The sequence below is a fragment of the Phoca vitulina genome, unplaced genomic scaffold, assembly GCF_004348235.1.
Source record: "Phoca vitulina isolate PV1807 unplaced genomic scaffold, GSC_HSeal_1.0 scaffold55, whole genome shotgun sequence".
NCBI lineage: Eukaryota > Metazoa > Chordata > Mammalia > Carnivora > Phocidae > Phoca > Phoca vitulina.
Window position 1 is genome coordinate 7602108 of NW_022589758.1, and position 27561 is coordinate 7629668.

Genomic DNA, 27561 nt, shown 5'->3' on the forward strand with positions numbered 1-27561 from the left:
TACTGAGTGCAACAGAATGCAAGAAGGAGCGATAGAGATGAAATCATGAAGTCAGTGACAAGATATAGTTTATATCATATTTTCCCTCTTTCCCTAAAACATCAGGGCCTGAATAATTCCTTTAAAATATTTCTAAAAGAGGAAGAAAGGGAAGCTGCAGCTTCAGGGGACAGCTCCTTAATCACAGCAGCGTGGGGATTTCAAGAAGGAAACTTTATATGTTATTAACGTGTGGGAAGATAAACTGCCCCCAGAAGATGCCACTTAACTTCTCCTCCTTTAGCCAGAGCGGCTGTATGTGCTTTCCCCTCAGCTGGGCTTGTCCTGACCACAGCTGCAGCCCCATTTGCCAGGATCACATTTGATAAATCTGCCTCCTCCTGCCAGAAAGGGGCCCAGGCTTATCTGTTAGCCCCCGGAGCTGGAGTAAGCCTTGTCCCCAGCGGGGGCACCTGCAAGTCCTTTACAGCATTCACTTGATGCCAGTCCTTTTTCTTGGTTGTGCTTTGTGCTATGCTATATATTCCCAAACTTGAAATTCAGGGAATAAAAGTATCCCATTTTTCTTTTGTGTTTATGTACCCTGAGGTGCCCATGCTCAAGGCAAATGCTAATCCCCATCCGCGTATAATCTCATCCTGCCTATATTTTTAACTCTCTACAAAGTGCCACAAATTGACCAGATCCTAAGAAAGCTTTTCCTTGGGGCCCATAGGAGCAGACATTCAGCTGTGAGGAAGGGGAGGGGTTCTGTCTGATTATAGGCATCTTGTTTTCACATCCAAAAGCCTCTCTCCTTGCCCTCGTCCCCAAACTCCATAAAATCCGGAAATATGAATTTGGCAACAATTGTTCACGGTTTCAAATGCATAGAGATTTTTAAAACTTTAGATTTTTTTGTAGTTGTTGCTGACTATTTCTTACGTAAGCACTCGGATTTTCTTATGTTTCATTGTAAAATTTTGCATGTTAATATATCAGATTTTTCATGAGAGTCTGGTAGCGCTGCATTTAAACACTCCCCATCTCAGTCCCTTAAAAGATCAGCCGGGGCCTAACTTTGAGATGTCTGTGAACTTGACTAGTCCTTAACTTGACTGGTAAATGTTAGCTGGTGGAAATCTAACGTGTGCCTTGCTGACAGAGGTGGTCCGTTATTTCTGTGGAGACTGATCAGAAGCTCCTTTCCACAGATGAGTTGTGCCAGTCCTTACGTGGAAGCAAAACACAGCCGGCTCTCGTCCACTGAGACCTCCCAGTCACAGTCCTCCCATGAGGAGTTTCGCCAGGAAGTGACCGGGAGCAGTGCGGTGTCCCCCATTCGCAAGACAGCCAGTCAGCGCCGCTCCTGGCAGGATTTAATCGAGACGCCCCTGACAAGCTCAGGATTACACTATCTTCAGACTCTGCCCCTGGAGGATTCTGTCTTCTCCGACTCCGCGGCCATCTCCCCAGAGCACAGGCGACAGTCCACTCTTCCAACTCAGAAGTGCCACCTACAGGATCACTATGGGCCGTACCCTTTGGCCGAGAGCGAGAGGATGCAAGTGTTAAATGGAAATGGGGGCAAGCCTCGAAGTTTTACTCTGCCTCGAGATAGCGGGTTCAACCACTGCTGTCTGAACGCACCGGTTAGTGCCTGTGACCCGCAGGATGATGTGCAGCCCACAGAGGTGGAGGAAGAGGAGGAGGAGGAGGAGGAGGAAGGGGAGGCGGCAGGGGAAAACATAGGAGACAAAAGTAAGTATGCTGGAGATCTTAGCCTGTGTACACAGAGTCCTAACCTTTCTAAACTTCTTATTTGAAGAAAATAGAATCTTGTTTCCCTTTTTTCTTAAAATAATGGTCTTGCTGCCCAGGAAGTTAGGTATCCCTTGGTGTTTTACTTTGAGAACTTGAGTAATGTAGGGGACAAAAGATGGATAACGAAGCCTATATCCCAGGACACCCAAAGCTAGAGCAAATGGTTTTCCCCAGTTACCCATTTGCCTTTTAAGGTTAATGATAGTTATTTCTTTTCCTTCCTCCTGTTATCCACTTTCTTCTCCCTTGCATGCATCATCCCTTTGGTCCACAGTCACTGCCCCCTGAGTTTGGGTTAAGAAACTAAATGCTTCAAGCAGGGTGTTAGCAGAACCTTGGTTGAATATGTAAGTGAACACACACACATACACACACACACACACGCACATATACAACTTCCCTTTCCACCATTAAAAGATTTAAAGGAAAAATTCAGAAGAGTTTTTCCAAGAAGAAATTTCAAACAGCACTCCTATCAACTCCAAATAGCTGAAATAACCAGTTTGCCAAAAGCATTTATTTACTTTCTTGGTATGTATGCAGATTGCAAAACTCAGTTTATGCGAATCGACTCTTAAGAGAGACAAAGTCAATTAAGTAATCCTCTGACTTGTTGGCATTAAGAATATGTTTACTAAAAAAAAAAAAAAAAGAATATGTTTACTAATTATCAAGGTCTTTATCCAACATGCCTTACCAAGCATGTTTATAATTAATGTGCTACACCAGTCCAGAAACCCAGCCTATTTTAAGGGAAAGGCTAGAACTCAGTTTTTTACTTAGAAAGAAAATCTAGGTTTGGCTTTAAGTCCTGAATGTAAAATTACCACCCAAAAAATAGTGTTAAAGTAGTAGCATAAAACTGCATGTCTTTATTCAAAACGAAGTTTGGGCCAGTTAGTGCAGAGGTCCCAAGCCAATGTTGATGAAACCACAGTTGCTGGTTTGGTCCCACTAGGGCATTAGATTTCTCTTTTTAAAGGATACAAGCAGACTATATCCATCAGCCCATTTTGTGAGTATACGGAACTTTGACCGTGGGATATATTACTGTAAGTTCTTCATCACGACTGGAAAAACAACTCAAAGCTCACAGAGAACCAGCAGGTCAGGAGCCTCATCCCCATGTTAAGCTTGGCTTATTTAAAAAGAGGGTCACTTTGGAGATGATTAATAAGAAAATACAGTAGACTTCCTTTTATGGTATGGATCTTCATTGCATTATTTAATGGGAATTAAATTATATCTTCTACCATCAACATGAGTCGCTTGTAATAAAATTCATATGTTAAAGCAGTTTCCATGTGAAGTGTATTGTAGCCATAATCTCCATGAGGAACATTACAAAAGGTATACTGTTGGTGCAGGAAAATGTAATTGCCATCTGTTACCTGCCAAGGCCTGCTAGCATTCACATTTATCAGAGATTATGGAGGAGTCTGGTGGAAGAAATATCTAGGAGCCATGTTAGGCCTCTGTAGGACTTCTGGCAAGCATGATAATACATTTTTACGGTTATGATGTTTACCAAAATTAGTACGTTGTTTTCTAAAATTTAAAGCTGAGTTAGAAACTTCGTTTCGATGGTCATCCAGGTACTGCACAGCTGCTGTAACTAACTATATGAGGTTTGTTCCGTATTGTGCAAACATAGCGGGGAAAGTATTTTATCTCTGCCATTCTAAAATAAATTGTGTTGACATTTGCACAGCCCTCTGGACTAGAGAATTCTGTCCAGAAAACATCTCCTCGTGGTCGCAGGTAGAAGTCATTGATGCTATCTTTCTCGCTTAAGCCAGTTACTTCCCAGGTCCTCCTGGCCATGAGCGAGGGAGTACCGGAGAGGAGAAGTAGGCACATCCTCGGGCCTGAAAGGAAAACCCGGGCCCACAGAGCATCTGTAGTTAGATGGCTTTCGAGTTTGTTCTTCCAGTGTCTCTTTTTTGATGTTTTGTTGATTGGATATATTTTTACCATATAGATGCACTCCTAAGTTGGTGGGTTTTTCCTTCAGGTTCCCAGATGAGTCAAGTGGGCAGTTCTTCGGTATTTTCCATCTCTTTCAGGGGCTCTTTTTTTGTGTGGAATAATTGGGATAAGGCCGAACAACCCTAGGAAGTGTGTCCATAAATCTAGTGTTGCACATTTTGTCTTTATGATTCAATATCGTGGGGGCAGTTGATGCTATTTCAGTTGGATCTGCTTCACGAGAGGAGGCCATGCACTGTCTTTCAGGGCCCCATTTCTTTCTGGGCATTTTCCCCCAAATCTTGCCACTTGATGTGTCAGTGTTCTTCAGACCATTCTCAGCAGAGCAGTGCATTTCATGGTCGCCTAGTAGAAGATGCTTTTTACTTAACAGAATGTATGTTTACTTTCCTAATGATGGACTTTCTGCATTACTGTTTTTAACATTTAGGAGTGTGCAATTTGATGAACATGTCATTTGAGAAAATCAGCTATAAAATCAGTGTTTTCAAAAGAATTTTTAAGGTCTAGTTAAAGGGTGTCGTGTTCGTGACTGCCCCGGCTTGGCCATTAGGAGCAGGTATTCCAGGCTTCTTACTCAAATTGAGCTGCTGGGTGTTATATCAACAGAGCCAAAATTAGAGGCACGATAGAAGCCGTGACCACGCCATCAGTCCCAGGCTGGTGGCAGGCCCTCCGCCACGGAGCCCTCACTCTGCTGCCCACAGCTTGGCGGGCACCTGTGCTTGTTACAGATGAAGCCCAGCAGTGGCATGTTACTAACTGCCCAGCTCTAGGCCAGCATTTGGTTTGACCTACTAAAGTGAATTTGCACTAATCCAGTACGGACCTGCAGGGGAAGTAAGTTTCGTGTCTCTAGTTCCAAATATTTTTTTGTAGTTTTCCAAGAAATTAAAAATAAGAAGCATCAGGCAAGTGGGCAGGAGTAATGGAAGAAAATGTGAAAATATAGCCTACCTTCTGCTTTACGGATGAAGAGCTATGTCATCAACCAAACTCCTCTCTTATCATTTATATTTACCTTAACTTTATATAATATAATATATATTATATAGTGCTTACAAGTTTGCAAAGCAATATAAAAAGCAAGATGTACCTAAATCGGTGACTTAGATGTTGTTGTTGTTTTTTAATTTCCCTGCTTATGAAGTGTAAATTTAGCCTCCTTTAGAACGGTCTTCAATCTGTGTTCTCATGGTTGGACTACGTTTTCTCTTATTTTGAAATTCAGTTATTTAACTGAATCATGCTATGATTTTTCACAGGTTGAATTCATTTTGGTGTAAGATGGATGGTATTAAAAGTACACAGATGAGACCTGTCTTGTTTTCCTTTGACTGAAAAGTCAGCTTGCATATTAATTATCCTGACCTACTTCACTGGCATTTGGGAGAAGACAAGTAATTTCCTATTATCCCAATTAGCAGTTTCGAAGCTTACTGAGATGTGGGCCTTATAATACCTCAGTTAAATTAAATTATAAATTATGTCAGCCTGTGCAACTTCCAAGGAATATAAATCATGAAGGTGTGGACAAAATATAAAAATAAACTTCATTCGGAAATCACCTGCCATAACATTAAAATACTGTTTTGGTTAATGCAGGTTGAAATCTACTTGGAATAGCTCTCTTTTCTTTGCCATACTAGACAGTTTAGATGAGGTTTTCAAAAGCTTTATCCTTTTAATCCTGCTGATTTCCCTCTTGGCAGTTATAAGAATACTCTTTACTAGCCATACATTCTTGGTGCCTCCATGTACTCAATGAAGTTATAATGTTCTCTTTTTCATTGTCTTAGAGATGAACTACCACTATTCTCACTTAATTTACACATTTATTAGCGTGGTCTTAGAAATCTAAAGCAAAACCCAGGGTGTTTTGTTTTTGTTTTTGTTTTTTTCCAGAGGAGGGAGGGTGGATAAAATCTGTCATCTTGGGGCGCCTGGGTGGCTCAGTTGGTTAAGCAGCTGCCTTCGCCTCAGGTCATGATCCTGGGGTCCTGGGATCGAGCCCCACGTCCGCCTCCCTGCTCAGCAGAGAGCCTGCTTCTCTCTCTCTCCCTCTGCCTGCCACTCTGCCTACTTGTGCTCTCTCTCTCTATCTCTCTGTCAAATAAATAAATAAAATCTTAAAAAAAAAAATCTGTCATCTTGTAGCTACAATGCCCATCAGCTTATCCGGCCAAGATATTTACTGATGCTTTCAAAATGAGATTTTCTGAGAAATGCATTTTAAGGTAATTTTTTCCTCCTTTGCACAACATTGGTAAGTTAAGAGCTGTGTAAAATATGCAGCTCAATGGCCTAATATCTTAAATTATCTAGGCAGAGAGGCTAGATAATGACTACCAATATAGTGCAGAAGAAGACAGATTAATCCTCTTCAATCATTTTAAGGGTCCTAAAGTAATTTCCTGAAGAGTCTCTAAAAGCCGTGAATTTTATTTTTAAGAACATCCAGGTACAAAGTATGTGGGCAAGGGAAAGATATTCCCAGAATATGAAATTGTGTAAAAGGAAAAAAGGAGCAAGTTGAAAATAAAAGTGTTGCAGCACGTTTTACTGTTTTATTGATTGTTGAGATCAATTATGCACAAACACAAAAAATTTAGAAGGGCATAATCAGCAATATCTTCAGTTATAGTTCAAGTCTAAAGGAAACAGATGGAAAAGCTATATGAGAAATGTGAATAAAAAGACGTGCATTAAAGTCAGAGAAAAAATAGCAGAGAACCTTATATATGGCACTTTTGTGAAGTTTAAGGGCATTATTCTTGGCTGGTTATGTAACAAGTATATATAAAGAACACAGAAAAATCTAGAAAGTGGTAAACAAATGTTCTCTTAATCCCATATTTTCTGATTTTGAAGATAAGATAAAAAATAGAGTCTAGCTAAAATGCTGATACTGGTTATAGTTTGGATTTATATTACTGGGAAGTTCAGAAGTGGGGTTGTTCTGGAGTGCATTTTGTGGCTCTGCAGCATCGGGCCTCTCAGTTCACTTTTCTGTAATGCCAACAGCTCTAAGCATCACTTCTTATAAGACAACATCCCGAGAGCCAAAGACCAGCATCCAGGGCGCCCTATCTTTAGTCCTGTTTGTAAGATCAAAGAAAACTTCTCCTAGATTCTTCCAGCAGACTTAGCTCCCTATTGCATTGGCCAGGATTGCATCATATGCCCAAATAGCAAGGGAAATGGAATAACTATATGAGTAGTTGAGACTAACTTGATTTGTTTTTAAGATCATAAAGAAAAAAGTGTACCAAACCGTTTGTCATTACTATCCACACGAGTCTCTCCACTGTTATGTATGCTATATCTGCAAATATATTTGTTCAAGTAGTGTGGCACTCTTTTAATATATATATATATATGTATATATATATATATGCAAACATGTACCCCAGATCACATCACATCATTTAAGTCTAGACACTAACGAAATGTTCCATATCTAAAAGGGGATAAATATTATGTAAACCTGAAAATTCAGCAAGTTAGGTATAATTATTGTTGACTTTTGAAAGGAATAAGTGTATTTTCCTGTAAACACTAAGTGATCGGAACTTAGAATACAGTCTCTGAAGATATTTCTCAGTTTAAATCCTTGCTTTGTCACTCTGCCACTTGCAAGTGGTATGATGGATCAAGTTATTTAACACCTCTGGACCTCAGTGTCTTCATTGTTACATCATGTGGTAGCTGTACATGAGGTTATATAAGGATCAAATGAGGCAACACCAGAAACACTTAGTTTCCATATCTGACACACCGTAAGTCTTCCAATAATTTTTTTATAATTGTGTAATTTATGTAGATTTTATGCATATTTGGATTTAGGCAATGAGGGCAATTATAATACTTAAATAGTGAATTAATACTAGTAAACCTCAATAAATAACATTTACCTGACTACGTGCCCTAACTTTGTTGAGTGCCAGCTATTGAGTCAAACCATATGAATTGCTGTTTTTGTAGGTCAAATGATGAAATATCAGCAATTTTGTACATTTCAACATAATACATTAGCCATATCCTAGGAGCTAAAATAGAAATATTCCTCACTTTACATTCTTATCACTCACTATTCCTTTCCTTTTTGACTCTGGAATTTGGGAACTCAAAAGAAACCTTTTATTCCAAATAACAATAACGTTATATCTATTTACTGAAATGTGTTTATAGATACCATGCGGGTCTCAGTTCACATATTTTCCCCTCGGAGAGTTCTACCCTGACAACCCAGTCTGACCCAGAGGACCCCTCACCACCATAACCACCACCATTCATTCTCTGATATATTACCCCCTGTTTTATAATGTTCACCGCTTTATCACTCTGAGCATAATATCAAATATTGTTCACTGATTTATTTCCATCTCCACCCACCAGAATATAAGTTTCTGAAGAGCAGGGATTTTATTCCTGTTTTGTACACCTGGTGCCTAAAATGATATATGGCCCATGGTAGGCCAGACACCATTGGATGAATGAATGAATAAATAATAGCTAACCCCTTTTGTCACCAATTCTTTTCCATTTTATAATATAATAGTTAAAGCTGAAGTTAATGTTTTATCCATCGTGTGACATAAAACAGGAATAAAACCATCACAGAATTCTTCATGTTGGGTATTTTGTAAAGAGAGGGACAGTACTGCATGTTTGGCATACCCTCTTCATGCTGGACACCACTAAGCTGGGATGCGAATAACTACAATTACTGCTCTTTGTGTTATGGCTCACTTAACTCTTAGAGAAGAGTCATCTTCTCTATTATTGAAACCATACTCTCCTGATTTAATCCCATTTCAAAGATGAAGGCCACAAGAATAGGACATGTGAAAGAACCAGTTCATGGTTGGAAACCAGATCTACCAGCACCCCTAGGCAGTTGTTTTCCTCCCAAAATCTGCTGTCTGCAGAAGGAAGGCTGGCCCCCTGGGTGGATGAAGCCACCTAGCTTCGTCCTGTTTCCTTTGTAAAATGTGTCGATATTGCAATTTGTGCTTGAGTGAATAACCAATAGCCCTGCATCTGCCAGGAAAATAATCTCAGGAATGTTACTAAGACAGGAAGCCAGATTTAAATGGCGAAAGAATGAATTCTCGATGCTACAGAGTCACACCAGCAGAAGATGTGGGCAGCTAAGAACTGAAGTTCACATTAAAAGAATGACAGCCCCTCACCAGTGTAGGTAAGACAAGTTAGGATTTACAGTTTGTTTGACCAAGCAAGTTGATTAGGTTCAGCCACAGTTTCGCGTGCTACTATTTTCACACATCAGGAAAGCAAACCACTTTTCTTCAGGTCAGTAATAGCATATTGTCAGTTTCTCAAGTGGAGTAATCTCTAGCTTATTTTATGAGAACCTGTCCTAAGTTCAGTCTCCATTTACCTTGGCCACCCTTGCCAGAGAAAGCTGAAGATCCCAAGTGCTTCCCTTTCTTCCCTTTGCATATGACATCTGCCTCCTCTGGTTACCAACTACTGGAAGATGGTAGATTAAGACATAACAAGATTGCACCAAACAACGTAGCTTGGAAGTGTGTCAATTTCCCCATGTTTTTCTTTTATTGTTTTAATTGAAAAGTAATAACTTGCTCATTGCTAAGCAAATAAAACAATGATGAAAATAAAAAGCAACCCTATCTCCTCCCTCTCCGGAGGTAACTTCTGTTCCAAGTTAAGGTTTTAAAAATTAATTCTTGTATGAATTTGTTTTCCTCATGTATCTTTTTCCTGTCACTCCACATTAGTAGGGAGGTGAGGTATAGTTTAGTTGGTTTTCAGGTAGTTTTTCCTCAGAAATTCTTTTGATAACGACCATAGTTTATAATAGAAGCAACAATCTTATGAGATAACTCCCATACCACCTCAGAACCTGGCCCCAATCCCAGCATGTCACCCTAGAAAATGCAGCAGTTACCTATTGACCTTTTCAAAAACAATGGGAGGAGAAATGTGAGAAGAAAGAAATGACAATGGCTGTACGTGCACACTTACCCCCTCTGATACACACCCCCATCCTCATATATCAGAAGCTCGTTGCCTACCTCCCTAATGCCTTGGTGCCATAAGACTTTTGCCCAGCCTTCTTGATGAAGGTCTCCCAGTAATGTCATCTGACCCCAAAGTTCTGCACTGAAAACAGCTAAGCCAGAGACAGCTAGCTAAAAAGCACAGCAAGTCTAGCCTCCAAAAACTAGAATTTAGAACTCAAGGATGGGCTTCAGAACCACTGCGCCTGGTGGTCAGAATTTACCTAGAGCTTTTATAAGTTATATAAGTTATAAAACACTAACCCTTCTACTAAACCATCTTCCTATTTTTTCCAGTGTTCTCACTAGCTCTGTTCTTCTGGCCTTTCTTATGCTAGGCCATAGGTACATCTTAGTGCTAATAGTTGGTCTTTAATAGCTCCATCTATTATACTCTGAAACTTTCCTTTAATGGAAAAGTACTCTTATTATGTCATTCGATAAGGGGGAAAGGGCCTATTACTATGTATTTTAAATGCAAAAGTGACAGTTGGTCATAAAAAAGTATTTTAATATTTAAACCTCATGCTTGATAACTTCTACAAGGTTCTTACCTCAGGAATGTAATATGACAATTTCATATGCATGTGTTTTTATTACAAGCACAAAGTATGCCAATGAAATCAACTTTGAGTTATTTCACAAAAATTGTAGAATACTTGAGAATAAGAATGATAGTTATTAAACTCATGGATTCAGTTCAGAGCTACAAATTCTTTAACTTTCTTAGTCATGGGTCCCCTACATTTCATTATCTAGATTTAGGTTACTAAAATGTAAACTAAGCCCCCATCTTGTTCTTTTGGTTTGCTATATCAATATGTAGTCTAATTAGTTCTAAGCATGTATTCATTTATTCATATTCATTTATTTGACATTTATTGTTTATTTACTACATACTAGATACTATCTTAAGAGTATATCTTCCATAGCCCTTCATAAGTCTACTTACAACAAAAATTTGTGAATTATCTTCAAGAAATAAGAAAGGTCTTTCTTTCTGATAACATGAAACAGAACAACTTAAAGTATGCAGCATCTTTATTATCTTGTGCCAGTCATTTTCCCAACTAACCAATTAATAATATTATAAAAATGATTCTTTAAGAGATGGCACATATTCTGTGTTCATTTTAAGGTACTTATCACTTATGCAAGATTGATAAAACTGGTTAGAATCAGATGAGATCCCTTTTAGAGCTATTTCTGCTTTGACTCATTCCTTAAACATTATGGTTGGGGAAAATGCATTCTGGTTGCTCAGCTATACTGATGAACATAAATCAGATGTCTAACGATCTTCATTGATTTGTACTATGCAACTAGGAAGCATCTTCTCAGTCATCAAAGGAATATTAATCTATGGTCAGTATAATATTAGAGTGGCCCTAATACTCTGCTGGCATAATAATATACTGACATAGATTAGTGTTCCTTTCAAGATTGAGAAGATGCTTCCTAATTTTACAGTACAACTAACATGGAGTTTAATTATCAGAAAAACCTCCTAATGTTAGCCGAGTGCCAAATACAGAAAATTATACTGTATTTTGATTGTCTATTTTAGGGAAACTTGAACCTTAGCATTTTAAACAGCTTTTCACTTTCTTCCACATTTATAATCCCTAATCCTCCACGATTTTGAATGTGATATTTTTATTGTGCTATTTCTTTTTTGGTAAATCATTCGTAGAATATTTTGACTTCATGCCTAAGATCTATTCATTTAAGACCTCCATATTTTCTCATCCACGACTTTATTGGCTTCTTTAGCTATAATTTTTTCCTTAAATTATTGTTGTGGTTGTTTCTGGCCTCATTTAGAGTCTATTCTGTAAGTTAGAAAATGGAAATCTTAAAATAGCGTTCACTTTAGGGATTCTTGGTGAGGGAAAATAGCCCACAACTTGGTATCACTGAACTTAAACTTTATACCTTTTACCTTGAGCATCTCTGCTGTTTTCTCCTTGTTCTTTAACAATGCCAACACACAGGGGTTTTTTTCATGCCTTTTCTAAAAAGAGCAGGGAGGAGGGCAGCTGGAATCACTGCGGTTTTAATACAACCCTGCTGCCAACTCTGACAGTAAGCCAAACCCCTCACTTTGTACTCTATTGTCCACTTACACCGTGTGTACTTGCTGGGCAGCCATCTCTTGATTTAGCATCCTGGGTTGTAAGACTCTTTTATTAACCTAATTAGAAGGAGTTTTGCCCTGGCACTGGAGGTAGGAAAGATGTTTACCATTCCAAAAATAATTCTGTACAAATGCTGAACATCTTTGCTGAATAATGAAGTGAAAAGTTCGGCTTAACTTGGAATGCTTCTTTAAATGTATAACACCTTTGTGGGTGTTTTTGTGTATGTGCTACAGCGAATAGTGTCTCTCCGGTTAATACTATAGAACCCATTTTAAATGCTTTATATTAAGGTAAAGAATTCATTTAATAGATAAATTGTTTTTTTGCTGGAGAAGACGTATGACGTGTGCCATGCTGTATGTAAATATGCAGAATAATTAGCCATCTCAACATAGAACTTAGACTTGGAAATATTTGTTTTCCCACTTAATACAGAAACACTCTTTATACACTTGAAAAATTGTTATTGAGACTCTGTTTCAATATTTCAGGCGCTCAGAGCTTATTGCCCCCAGGCAGGGCAACTCATGTTGGACAGCTCTAATTAAAAATTCTCCCTTGTATTGATATGCAAGCTGACTTTCTAAAAATTTTCCACTCATGGATCTTGACATTGCAACTTAGAAAACCACAGAGCAAGTATGTAAATGGCTGACATGTGGAAGAGGGCTAAGATAGTCTTTCATAGGTGGAAGGTACATAGGGGCTTTTTGATTGAAATGAGGGGGAAATGTTCCAGTGGTTGCACTTGCCCATGAATGGAATAACTGGTCTTGTCAGTTTAGTGGGCTCCCCAGTACTCAGTGATTAAGAGTGGGCTGAGTAACCAGCTACCAGTCAGGGCTTCCCAAGCTAGTTCGGTCACTTGAACCTGATGGCTTCTTCCATCTCTAAAGTTTCATGGATCTCTTCAGCATAATGGCCTTGCTTTTGCTCTCACCACAGTGCCCTGTATATTGTACATGGCCAAAACTGTACAGTGGAATTTTGTTATCTAACATATTTTGTGTTGTCTCATCTCTGAACTGAATGTATATAACCACCTTAACTTTATGACATGAGTTCCAGATAACTCACTGTCCTGGTGACCTTCATCTGTATGCCCTATTTCTTTTTAGTGTCCCCACACCAAGTGTATTGGAAATATTACAGTACTTTATTCATAAGGATATCATGCGAAATTTAATCAGATGCAGGACACGCTCACTGCCCTTGGCTTTCCTCTTGTCTCCCAAACTAGAGATACTGTCCAGAAAGGAAAAGCCAGTTTAAAATGCTTCATTTGTATTGAATCCATGTTGGTCCTTCAGCTGAAATTAAAAAATGAAACTCCTTCCAATCATACTCTATTCTAAAATGTTTCCATGTATCTATGTCAGAGTTATCATTTCATTCTCTGTAGAACCCGTGCTGGGTTTGGTTTGTTTGGATAAGAGAACTCTCTTTAAGCAGTAAGTCTTGAGGGATTCTGAGAGTGGCCCTAAAATAATTTCCAAAAAGTTTGTTCAATTCCCAAAATTTTTCTGCTGGTTCAAAGAGACTACCAAGTGGGTCTTAGTAGTCCCTTACCTTGAGAAGCATTTCTTTTTAAATTTCCTAGTATGAGGACTTTTTTCCATGCAGGAAAAGCCTAAAATATTTTTGAAGCCATATGTTTCTACTTTCTTGTGTCATTTATTTTTTCTTAATTTTTTTTTTTAAAAACTCTGTCTCCGGTTTTTTCAGAAGACTCAGCAGAACATTTGCCTTCCTGACAATCTTCTTACAAGGAATCAGTATTATTTTCTGTTTGTTCATTTCTAGTAGCCTCTTCTTCCATCTTTTATAGAAACCCTCCTTCACCTGAAGCTTTTTCTAAGGAATCTCCTTGTAACTACCTTAACTTCAGCTGCATCTCCTTTCCCTCTCTTATTGGGACAGTTTACGTTTGTATTGCTGGAATTTCATTTTTTTAAACTACTGACTATTGAAAACTAGTATTTGTCTAAAGTTTTAAAATAATATTTATTATCATCTAGGGTCCATATTTGACTATGTGTTTCCTCTCCTCACCACTAGAAAAACAAAAGTAAGTGGCGCCTGGGTGGCTCAGTCGGTTAAGCGTCTGTCTTCAGCTCAGGTCATGACCTCAGGGTCCTGGGATCGAGCCCTGCTTAGTGGGAAGTCTGCTTCTTCCTCTCCCTCTGCCCCTGCTCATTCTCTCGCTCTCTCTCTCTCATAAATAAATAAAATCTTTAAAAAAAAAAAAAAACAAAGAAAAAGAAAAACAAAACCCAAAATTCTAGGGCTTCTTCTAGTCCCCTGCATGTCTGGAGTGCCGCTTAGTTCTTCCCTGTGGTTCAGTGTTAGATCCCAAATACATTTTACTCATGTCTTTATATTTTTGATTCATGAAATTATCAAGGTTTTAATGCATGCAGCAATTACTTATGTGTATTAATCTCATTTTTAATGCATTCCTCTTACAGTTAGTATATTGGTGACAAGCAAAAATACTAAAGCTTACATTATATCATTTTATGTTTTTTCCTCTTCAGAAAGTTTCATAGATACTGACTCACCAGCTTTTATTCTGCAAATAAGGGGGAAAATGGATATAAAAATCAGGTGACCTCATTATGACAGTTTGCAAGATTTTTAATCCTTTGTTCTTGCATCACCTCAATCAATACCAGAATGTGTCAAGATAGAGTATTAGAACCATACAGACTTTGGCTGTCTACAAAAGTTAGTAAGAGTAAGGAAATAAGAATACCAGAGATTTCTACTAACTTATTGTTTTAGACCAGAGTCCTATCCCTGATCAACCATATTTCTTGGTCAGCTGCATTCAGTGTTTCCTAAGAATTAGCATTTCTATACTGTAACCAGACTCACATCCCCTATAGCTTCAAATTATGGAAACAAGTTGCATTCATACCTCTTCATGTTAAAGCCTTTTCATAAAAGAATAATGTCTTGGTACTAAAAAACTATACTATCAGTCTCTGCTCTAAGAAGGATTATGGGGTGACATTTGAATATTTCTGTTTATAAGATTACTTGCTATAATGGTCCAGTGCTAGATATGTGCTGTCTGTGTATAAAGGACAAGGCTATTTCTTGAAGGTGATTTCTTTGTTACGGTTTTTAGAGAATACATGGTAAGATTTTATAATGTGTGATTTAATGAAAAGTAATGTTGAGTTCCATTGTCCATGTTCCTTGAGATTTTCACACAAAGCGAGTGCTGTACATCTCCCTACTGAGTAATAACATAGGTGATGGTAAAAACAAACGAAATAGATTTAGCCCTTCAAAAATTACATGCCTATAGTTCATTGAACATGTGTGTATTAAACAAGGTTTATAGCCTGTACTTCACTGTTATGGAACCAAGACTAAATAAATACTAAATACAACTATTTTAGGGATTTATAGCTTATGAAATATTGTGTATACCATTGGAAGAAGAAAGACATAGGTGTCCAAGAATTAGTTTCTGATCAATTATAATATGATGAAAAAGAGAATGGGTAATTCCAGCCAAAATTTAGCAGTTCCACCTATTAATCTGAGCAGTGAGTTTATAAATAACTTTCAGGTTTTTCAAGTTTAATAAATACAGCCCAAGAGTGATAATGAGACAGCCAAATTACACGAGTGACCCGCTGTTTAAACATCAGTAATATTTCTGCTGGTAACATCAAATCATGGTCTTCAATTTATGAAATGTGTAAGGAATTTCTATGCATTACTGATATTCAGAAATATCTTTTTATTATATTGAGATGATTGACAACAAACCAGGAGCTTTAAGCCAGTTAAACTATTTTCACAAAATGCAGAGCTATTCTATTTCACTGTGTGTCTTAAGTTTAAAAAAAAGAAAGAAAGAAAAGGCAGAAAAAAAGACATACTGCAGTTTGTTTTATTTGACAGTTATCAAAAACCTTCTAAACAGGGCTTGATTAACATCCCAAAGATGAATCATAAAAGCAGTCATAAACCAGATATTTTTAACACAGCATACATCTAACCAATGATTAAAAACTCCAGAACACTTTATTATATTTGCAATTGAGTTTAGCAGAGTTAAAATGATGAGTATTGTGCCTATAAAGTTATAATTCTTATGGCTAAATAATGGGAGCAATCTGGAATCCTTTTCTGATACAAAAAGGAATAGGTTGCCCTTGAGTTTCCAATCATGACTTGTTCCATTGGTTTCCAAGTTAAGTAGAATTATGATGTATTAATAATTTATTTACCTAACCAAACTTTTATTCTATCCATTGCTCAATTTCTAAAATCAGAGGTTGTCTGTATCTGACATGCTTGTATATTACCTCCAAGAGTTCATAATTCAGGTAGTCATTGCCCAATTAAATGAAAGCATGAGTGATACAAGCCATTAGGTTTGAGAAAAGTAGAATACTAATTACTATGTTATAGTCGTCTCTAATGAGTGACTGAATCTTTAGAAAAACCACTTAATTGATCCAGTGCTATAATAAATCAGATATTTTTAGGGATTCGAGAATGCTTATTTAGAATTAAGGTGATCTCAATCCAGCTTTCAAAGATTATTAAAATAAAATCATGTTATATTCTAAAAGTTAAAAAGGAATGAACAAATGGGTAAATCACTCAAATCTTTGGGTCAATTTTGGCTACTCTTTTTCTGTTAAATTCTCAATATTTTGTGGAAATACCAAGATGAATAGATATGTAATGTGGCATTTTAAAATGGTGAAATAGTCACTAATGGTTATGTCATAATAGTATCTATTTTTTCTGATCCCTCTGGTACAGAAACCTAGCCATTCAAAATCTTCTTAAAGACTAAATTTTAGACGTAGCACTAAATCCATATCAAGCACTTTGGCTGCAACCCCTTCCAGTATCTCCTCAGTGTAGAAAGGTGATAAGATTTTTTTTTTTTGCAGTAGTTCCTTCTAAGCAGCCTCTGTCAACAGAGGACATTTAAAGAGTATAGTTGTAGCTATATTTATAATTAAAAACTCACCCTCAGTCTTAGTAAGATTCTGACTCACCTCATCTACTCCTAATATGAATGACATGTGAATAACTTGACAATCTAGGTCATTCAAAGAAAATACCCTTTAGCAGTGGCTAGACTATCACTTCATATAAGGTCTAGATCATTCTTTCTTGACATAACAGTGCCATAAATAGCATTCTTTGACCTCAGTGACCTATCTTCCTAAGGTTCTCTCCTCTGCCACATAGTTCACATCAAAGACTTGATGTAGATCTTCTTACTAAAATTGAAAATCTAGTGAGGTAAAGCACCTTGCCCAGTTATTCAGTAGAGCTCTTTATTCAGTGTTCAGCTTACATCTCATATTCTTAGACATTAAATTAAAATGCATTTTAGTGATTTAATTCAATTCAAGTAATATTTATGGAGCAGCCGTAATGTTCTGAGTACCCACTCTGCTAAGTGCTGGAAAAACAAAGATATTTTTTAAAATCACATAATCAACGTTTGTCATCTAATGGGAGAGAAAAACATCCAAATGTAACAGTATAACATGTTAAGTGTTTTATTTTTTCTTAAAGATTTTATTTATTTATTTGAGAGAGAGAGAGAGAATGAGAGAGAGAGAGAGAGAGCACAAGAGGGGGGAGGGTCAGAGGGAGAAGCAGACTCCCTGCTGAGCAGGGAGCCCGATGTGGGACTCGATCCCGGGACTCCAGGATCATGACCTGAGCCGAAGGCAGTCGCTTAACCAACTGAGCCACCCAGGCGCCCTCATGTTAAGTGTTTTAAAAGGTAAACATGTTAAGTTCCACAAAAGCACTTAAGAAGTCTTGATTATTTCTACCCTGTGAAATAAGGCAAGGCTTCACAGAGGCTGTGACATGTGAGCTGGATAAGTAAAATTTCACCAAGAGGAAAAGAAAAGGGGAGGGGGTTGCATTCTATGTGGTAAAGAAAGAAAAAAGTAGCATCAGCAAGGGCAGAAATGGAAAAAAAAAAAAAAAGAATAATTTCGAGAAATATGGCATGTATATAGATGAGTAGAGATGAGACAAAAATTTATGCTAAAACTAGAATATAAAGGCCCTGGTATTCCATACGCAGAAGTTTGGATTGTATCCAAAAAAAAAAAAAAAAAACACATGATGGAGTGCCTATGGAGATCTCATTAGGAAGATGACATAATCAGATTAAGTTTCAGCAGGGTCACTCTGATGGCAGTGTAGAAGTTGTATTGGTGTGGGAGAATACAAGCAATAGGGTTAGAAAGTTTATTTCAAGTTAGAAAATTATTTCAGAAGTTCAGATGAGAGAAGCAAATGTGGAGGCAAAAAGTTATCTGCTAATGGAAAATCAACAGGTAGAGAGTAAGGCTTGAAGACTCTAATGGAAGTTTAGAGCACCCCCCAATGGGGAAATGGAAATTGAGCTAACCAAGCACTAATAAGAGGTCCACCAAGTAGCCCTGAATGACCAAAAATCAGAAAACAAATTTAGAATTGTGTCAGTCAGCATGGATATACAATTTTCTCCAGAATTGCTTAGTGGTCAGGCAGGAGTAAGAAAGCAGATGGTTGATTACTGGAAAGTGTATGTGTGGTGCATTTTCGAGAGGGTGAGGGAATTGAAGGGTCTTGTCACAGTGGTCCAGATTGGATAAGGAAGTGAATTCAGGAGGGGGCTGTGTTCTTGAGATCAAAGATTAGACATAGTGGAAGAGACGGAAGGAGAGGAAACTGGAATCAGGGAAAGCTGTAATACTTCAGAGGTAACATGGTTCACCATGATGACAAGCTGAAATGTGTGATGTTTTTGGATTTGACAGCAAGAACCAACACAGAGGACACTTATTTCAAAACAGTCTTCAATATCTCACTTTTATGTTTGCATCTTGAAGAAAAAATACTTAGAATCCTTTGCCACATTAGTATTTAAAGTAAGCTATCTAATTGCAAGAGGGAAATATCCATTAATATGGGAAATAAATCCCATTTATATTAATATGATTTATTACATATTTCAGTTGTTTAGTGAAATATATTTGATGAACATAACTTGAATTATAAAGAAGTGAAAATTGGAGAGGTTTTAACTTGCTACCTCAACTCTAAAGTCAGTTTCAATTAACCTGGTTCATTCAGGTTTGCAGCATCATTAACTGATCAGTCTCTGAATAAAATAATTTTAAAGATGATATCAAGGACACTCTGGATGGAATGACTGAATACCATGTATTTGTCCTTTACTTTCACTGGTGTCTCAGGAAAACTCTTTTTTCCTTCCTGTGAACTATGCCTGTCTGTTGAATGGAAGACATTTTAGTGATTTATCCTTTCTACAAAGGTATGCTACATAGTCTGGACCTGAAATACAATCTGCGAAGCCAGGCATGCCCATAAATCTGAATCTTTCATTCTTTTCCCATGAAGAGAGAGAAAATATTTTTCCACATGGAAAAAACACTAAAATAGAATTGCCTTCCCTGAGGGAAAGCCGATACCTCTATAGTAGGGTGCATTTCATTTGAATCCCGTAGGTTTACTGAACAGCAATCTATCCAAATAATAGCTAACTTTTTCAATGAGTGCTAACTACTAGCTAATGTCCTTGCATAATGTAACTCACTTAATCCTTACAACAAGCCTAAGAAGTAAATACTGTGATTGTCCTCATCTTCTAGATGAGGAAACAGTTTAAAGAACATGATCCAGGACTCTCAGCTAGTGAGCAGCAGAGCTGAGATTCAGGCTAAGACATCCTGACAGCAGAGTGAATGCTCTCAACTACTTATTGCCCCCTCAGATATATCACTTTAACTCTGGTTAAAATTTAGCAAAATGTTTACTTTTTCAGTATATGTATATATGTATATACACCCACACCCACACGCACGCACACACACACACACACACACATATATTAGACCTATATAAAAGAAACTAAAATATTTAGGTTTTATTACAGCAAGTCAAGTTCACCATTAATATGCTCCATCAAGTACAGCAAAAACCCGCACACCATTTACCTTCTATTACTAATGATTGTAATCTGTGTACTTCCAATTTTAACTTACCAGAATCCAAAAATCATGTACCTTGACATCTGTCAACAGTGAAACAGTCCACCCCGGGAGTCAAAACTCTTTTTTCGTAGCTTGAAGTTTGACAGGATTCCTTTCACAGCTCATTTGTGCCAATAGTGGGATATTAGAAAAAGATATATAACTACTTGCAAAGAATTAAGTCTTGAGACCGATTTGAAAAGTATCTCACGTGGCAGCCCAAGTTTATTGCAGTTTTTCCTTCCAAGTTCCCCTTTATCCATCTTCACTGAAACAATCTAAATATTTCTGCCTTTTTTTAATCAGCTAAAGGATCTTCTTATTTATTTATTTTTTAATCTTTCGGTGGAGGTAGGAAGTGGAAGGAAAGCCACAGATTTAGGAGTATAGTCGGGAGATCCTCTGATCTTCCCAGTTCCCCTTCACAGATGCCAAGTCTGAGGTGTTCTGGGTTACTTGGTTTTCTCTCATGATAAAACATTACTTCCTATCACCTCTTACAAATCCAAAAAGTCAATTCACACGCCTTGCAAGGAACTATTAACAAATGCAACTTTCACACCTTATCTGTTTCCAACTTCTAATTTCTCACTTGTACTATGCAGTAGATAGTATGAAATGAAAATTCATTACCAAAGTGAACTCTAGTGAAAATCTCACAGTTTCTGCATATTCTTTTAAAATATTGTATGTAGAAGCACTTTACAAAGTGGAAAGCAAAATAGAAATGTGTTGGTATCACACTCCTTGTTATTACCAAGCTAACAAGCTAAATTGATTGGCGTTCAGAATGTTTACAGAATGTTTAAACTGAAGAAGAGTAAAAGTTATTCAGGGCTATTTCTTAGGATTTTTTTAAAAAGGAATTCTAATTAGATTATACGAATTTTGTAAAAACAATAATGCCTCTCTTAAACTCATAGGTCCTATTTAAGAAAACCAAATTCAGAACTAGTGAATAAATTAACTACTTTGAACCCAGAACTGGCTTTTGATTTAACATTTCAGTAGTTAATTGGTGTGGGTATCCGTAACCCACCTTCCTTAGCAGATTGCCATGGCAACTGCTGAGGTGTAGCACCAGAACACTGAAGCTTCAGGCTTTGTCAGCGCTAAATACAGAAGCTGCATTTGATTTCAGCTTGTCTGTTTCTTCTACAGGGAGCAATGTACCACAGTTCTTTACACTTCCCAGGCTTACTTTTTCATTACCATGGAGACCTGATCTGCCCACACAGCCAAGATCTGAAACCATTCCTACCTAGTATGGCTAAAACTAAGGCCTTGGGAACCAAGGCCTTCTATAATTAAAGTGCATTGTTTTGTTAAAGAAGAGTTCTTGCTTCTGCTTTTGAAGTATATTGATTTTCCACAAAGAGAAAACAGGCTTTCTAGTCCTGTGCTGAAGATTTACAATAAGGAGAAAGAAAATGTCATCATGACATTTTCCTTGGTCAGGTTCTGGTTTTGTGTATGTTTATGGTGTATACTCTGCATAGTCAATTACTACAGAGTAATGTTTCATTTCAAATTATGTGACAGTGTTACCTAATGGTAAACACATTTAATGTACACTTTATGGTGGTCTTAAAATGCTACTTTTAATTTTAGTGTGGGATTGTGTAAATTTGTTTCTAAATCCGGTGTTGGTGTCTTTTAAATTAGTTCTTCACTTGTTCACAATAAAATCTGTGTGAGAAAAGTTATTCTGGAAATTTGATCATAACTATACATGGATTTAACAAGAAAGGATTGGTGTAATTTATCACTATAAATCCAATACAGCACATCCAGATAGAGCTGATGAATTACCTATGGAAGATGATACACACCAGTACAACTATATTCTAATGTATTCTTGTTTTCAGTTTTTCAATTTTATCTTATTGTGGTAGTAACGTGGTCATATGGTCAATTTTCTCTTCGACCTTTCTTGGCACTTGCTTTGCTGGGAAAGGTATTTTTGGTTGTCCTTATTGCTACAAAATTTAGTTGGTGCAGAGTGTCACTAAAGCAGTTCCTCCTTGCCAGTGTTGTTAATGAGGAAATGATCCCAAATATCACACACACACACACACACACACACACACACGTGTAACAAAAAGGGCCATTGTTCTACAGTTTTTTGATGCTCATACTTGTTAAGGAGATAATTACACCTTTGCTATCGTTGGAGTCTACTCCATGCCCCCCACCCAGTGGCACCAGTCAAAAGAGATGGTAAGAGAGTCTTAAGTGGAACTTGAGAATCCCAAATTCACCCTTTGATTTGCATGTCCTTACAAATTCATATCTTTAATTTGATGGGGGTTTTTTTACCCCCAGAGAAGATAGCATGCGTCCTTGTTTTAATGTAAATAAACTAAATAGGAATTTTTTTAAAGCCTGGCTTCAATGAAATATGGATTGTCTTTAAATTTTTCAGGATATTATGAATAAGCTAGCACCATGAAGTTGCTACAAATTAATTAATTTACAAGTGGAAAACAAGTTTATTAATATAATTGGATTTTTTGTTTTGTTCACTAGCAGGAAGTTAGCAATTCATTGCTATATTTGAGTACAAATTAAGTTGTATGATACAGAGAACCTTCTGACATTTCAAACATTTGAATTTTGCAAAATGAGCTATCATCCTAATGAAGTCCCTGTATGATTCTAGTTTTCTGTAATTACACTGATGAGTGTGAAATTCAACATGAGATGCTAAATGTTAAACACGGATATAGCTGGAAACCTTTTGCAATAGCTATAAAGTCATTCGTATTTGTCCATAAGAACACTGAGAGTCAGCATATCTCTAGCTCTTTAGTAAAAGTTATTTTCTTTAAAAGGGCAGTGCTATACAATTTTGTCAGGAAGGAAAAAAATGAAACTCCTGTATAATAGGGCATTTTAAAACAGTATTCTTCATATGTTCTTAGATTCTATAGTTTTCCATCCCAAATGCAAGATGAGTTTGCTGATCCAAAATGTAATAAACAACAATTTCAAGACAATTAAGATTGAGTTTGAATACTTACTCTTCTAACTTCTGAGTTATTTGCTAAGATGGATGATTGTGCTAATTTGTTTACATCCATGCTGTATTTCTAAGAAACATGATTTTATAGTGATTTTTACCAAAATAATCTTTCTTATCATGTACACAATACATTTTGAGTACCTAAAAATGTATTATTTTGAATATCATAATATTCAAAGGACTTTAACCATGGGAATTTATGAGAATATTTTATGGTGTAATTACTTTAGATTGAAAAATAAGAGAGAATATGAAAATATTATTGGTTAAGGTGGAAGATTAGATGTGTAACAGATTCGAGGTAAAGAAAAATAGGCATTCTGATAAGTAACTGTTATGATACAATTTTAGGTTCTTACAAACAAACATCTGTTGAATTTTCTTTTTGACCTTTCTTGGCACTTGCTTTGCTGGGAAAGGTATTTTTGGTTGTCCTTATTGCTACAAAATTTAGTTGGCGCAGAGTACCACTAAAGCAGTTCCTCCTTGCCAGAGTTGTTAACGAGGAAATGATCCCAAATATCAGGCTGCTGTATCAAGGTCAGTAACAAGGCGTTAACATTTATAAGTTATTGAAGAGGGAAAATAAATATTGCAACTGTTTGTAATATTTTAAGCTCATCCAGAAAAAGTAAGCAAAAGTCCATTTCAAGCTTCTACAATCATAAACAATGTTACATCATGAAAGCAGATAATGTCTTTACATTTTTTTAACATAAGAATTACTCCTTTTCTTACTGTACTCCCAAACCTCCCCACACACCTACACATGTTTTGATGTACTCTTGTTGAAAATAATTTACTGTTTCACTCACTTTTGCAGATCAATACCTCTTTTTCCCCTCAGTCTCAGGGGATATCATGATACTGGAGCTGATACTGAATGATATTTTTAAATAAGTAATCCCACCACTAACAAGATGGCAGTACTTTGAGGCTAGTATATGAGTTTAGTAGGAGAATAAGAGTAAGGTGGATTCTGGGATGCCTGGGTGGCTCAGTCAGTTAAGCGTCTGCCTTGGGCTCAGGTCATGATCCCGGGGTCCTGGGATGGAGTCCTGCATCAGGCTCCCTGCTCAGCAGGGAGTCAGCTTCTCCCTCTCCTTCTGCCCTTCCCCCCACTTGTGCTCTCCTGCTCTCTCTCACTCTCTCTCTCTCAAACAGATAAATAAAATCTTTAAAAAAAGTGTAGGGTGGACTCTTGAAAGCAAAAGCTCACAAAGATCTTTGTTACTGCTAATTTGAAAAATATATATGTCTTCATCTATTCTGGATCAAATTTTCAAGAATTAAGTTGTGCCATTGATTGTCTAGTTACTAAAGAAATTTAGGCAGTAGTACAATCTGCATAGCATCAAAATTTATCGATTACAGGTCATGTCTGCTGATAAGCAACCTGGCAGAGGATATAGAGCAAAGTCCTTTGTTTACTTTGAGTAGATTCTGATGGAGTGAACATACTAAATGTATCTTTACAACCCCCATTCCCCAGGTACAGATACCCTTACCTGTTATTCCACCAAAATGTCCAATTTGGAGCATTCAAGTCAAGTGTGGTAGGCCAATCAAATAGGTTGGGTCATGGAAGTATAATCAGTGTTCTGAAGACATTTTTACCACCCAGTCACATAAGTGGTTCAGGTTTAGGTAAGACTGGAGCTGCTTTTTAGAGTGCTTATCAGGTAGCAAAGAGAATGTCATAAAAGGGTTAGGAAGTACCATAGAAGAACCCACTGAAAGAAATAGGCAAGAAACCAATTGCGATGTATTTGGTCCCAGTTTGCCTTTTTATTTTGGCAGACCAGATATAGTAACAGATGAAATGTTGTGTCGGTATCATATACCCATTCACCACATTGGCAGTTCTCATCAGTGAGTTATTTCACACCAATTATCATCCAGAGTGAATATGATCTATTTAATTATATCCTTTTACTATAACCTTATAAGGTTGTGGTAGGGGTTGAAAATTCTCGTAAATTGGGGCACCTGTCTGGCTCAGTCGGAAGAGCATGCAATGCTTGATCTCCAGGTTGTGAGTTCAAGCCCCATGTTGGGTGTAGAGATTACTTAAATGAACTTTAAAAAAAAAAAAGAAAATTCTCATAAATTAAAAATATGCAGAGGGGCGCCTGGGTGGCACGGTCGGTTGAGCATCAGACTCTTGGTTTCAGCTCCGGTCGTGATCTCAGGGTCGTGGGACTGAGCCCCGCGTGGAGCTCTGCTCTTATCATGGAGTCTGCTTTGAGATTCTCTCTCCCCCTCCCTCTGCCCCTCCCACTCGTGCTCTCTCTCTCTAAAATAAATAAATAAATCTTTTAAAAATATATGCATTATTCATCTCTTAAGTACTTGGTATGAAAAAAGTCTATTTCCTATAGTGGGTTCACGTCTCAGACTTCAACTATGTTACGTCTGTAGCTATTTCATCTGAAAATGAGAATTTTAGAGATTATCCTAAAATAAGTAATTATTAATCATAAAATAGGTTGCAACAGGGGCACCTGGGTGGCTCAGTCAGTTGGGCATTTGCCTTTGGCTCAGGTCATGATCCCAGGCTCCTGGGATCGAGCCCCAGGTTGGGCTCCCTGCTCAGCGGGGAGTCTGCTTCTCCCTCTCCCTCTGCCTCTCCCCCACCCCCGCCCCTGCTCATGCCCTCTTGCTCGCTCCCTCTCTCTCTCTCAAAATAAATAATAATAAATAAAATCTTTAAAAAAAAAAAAAAGAATAGGTTGCAATAGCAACCCATTCTGCCAGTAAGTTGCCATCCACCCACATGCTGAAAGAAAAATTTGCCAGGAATGGTTGTCTTTTTATTAAGGTTGTTTCACTGGAGTTTAATATGATTTTTTTAATAATCTTATCTATGAAATATTTTAAAATGTGGATGAATTAGTATGGAATGGCTTAAGAGTGATCTAAATGTTTTATAGGGTAGGAAAAAAACTTTTCCTCTACCCTCCTAGGTTTTTTGCCTGCGGCCTGCAAATTAAACTAATGACAGATTAACAGAAGAAAAGGTATATAAATTTTGTCCCATGTCAGCATTTTAATTTTTATCTGCACAGAGGCCTTCACAGAAAAGAAGTGAAGACCCAAAGAAGTAGTTAGACCTGGAAGTTTATATACCATTTTAACAAAGGGCAATAAATTGTAGAGAAGTGACAAGATAAAGGAAAGGGGTTTGGGCTTCTAGGGCCATAAATTGTGGAAAAGTAAATATATGGGGGAAAGTAATGCAAGATAAGGGATATTTTCATAAGGTTTGTTTGTGCAAACCCATCCTAATGTCAATTTTCTCTCTCCAATGATAAGGATGTTCTTCTCCTGGTATGGAAGAGGTGAGAAAGAACACCTTCATAAAGAGAAGTATATGTCCTGCTTTTAGGCAGATCAGGAGACAGCCAGAGGTCTTTCTATGTTTGCTGATTCTTAATTACCTTCAGCTCAAAATAACCCTTATGTCAAAGTGGCATATTTTGGGGTGGCATATTATGATCCCCTTCAGTTTTAAAGTCTACTGTAAGCGTCAAAACTCAGCACATACATATATACATTAATGTTTTAACTATCTTCTTTAAATGTGCCTTAAACTTCAAATACTTTTATTTTCTATTTATTCCAAAGGTATTTAATCAATTAAAATTAATATGCCCATACAATATGTTATTAATGTAATTATATATTATGATTACATATAATATACATTAAGGTAATTGTATAATTATAGTCATATAATTGAGTTTAAATATGTGTATGTGTATATATATGTTTGTATTTAATAAAGTAGATCTTAATTTTATTGATAATCCTTAACTATAAAATTTTAAGACAGAAATGGAGAAAGGGTCGTGCAACTATGCCATGAACTCCTTGAAATCAGACTGTCATCTCTGTATATTTATCCCTAACATTTGATACAGTATACATACCCATAGGCACCCATTAAATCCTCACTGAATAATGCATGTCTATAAAAATGAACTCCTCCCATTTTCTTTTTTTTTTAGGGTGGGGAGGGGCAGAGGGAATGGGAGAGAGAGCATCTTAAGCAGGCTCCACCCCCAGCACCGAGCCCAACACAGGGCTCGATCTCACAACCCTGAGATCACGACCTGAGCCAAACACAAGTGTCCAACACTTAACCGACTGAGCCACTCTGGCACCACCCCCACTCCCATTTTCTATTTTAAAGTCTGATTGGTGATATTTAGGATGACAATATAATGTGGCCAAATTCCAGAGTGCATTTTTCTGAAATATCTATAGACACTTCATTGAAAATAAACTGGTGGTAAATTGAATTAACATATCAAGTACTTTTGTGACTATTAAATATAAAAGACCTCTTCAACTATTGCTAATAGATGTTATATTTAGAGAGTACTTTGCATGTGCCTGTATTTCCGATAGTGGTTTTTAATGCAGGTAGAAAAAACCAGAATGGGTGGTATACTCATAATAACTAATTAAGTCCTAAATACACTCTAATGTCATAGTATAGCAAT

The 27561-nt window shown here is 37.2% G+C and overlaps 1 protein-coding gene across 5 annotated transcripts in view; it reads left to right on the plus strand.

Annotated features, from left to right (window-relative positions):
* Window positions 1–27561, plus strand: part of CNKSR2 (connector enhancer of kinase suppressor of Ras 2) — a 277726-nt gene that overhangs the window by 233175 nt on the left and 16990 nt on the right. For all 5 annotated transcript variants that reach the window (XM_032389505.1, XM_032389507.1, XM_032389504.1 and 2 more), the window contains one exon: window positions 1194–1740. In XM_032389505.1, the coding sequence (XP_032245396.1) occupies window positions 1194–1740 (547 nt within the window). The remainder of the gene's footprint in view (window positions 1–1193; window positions 1741–27561) is intronic.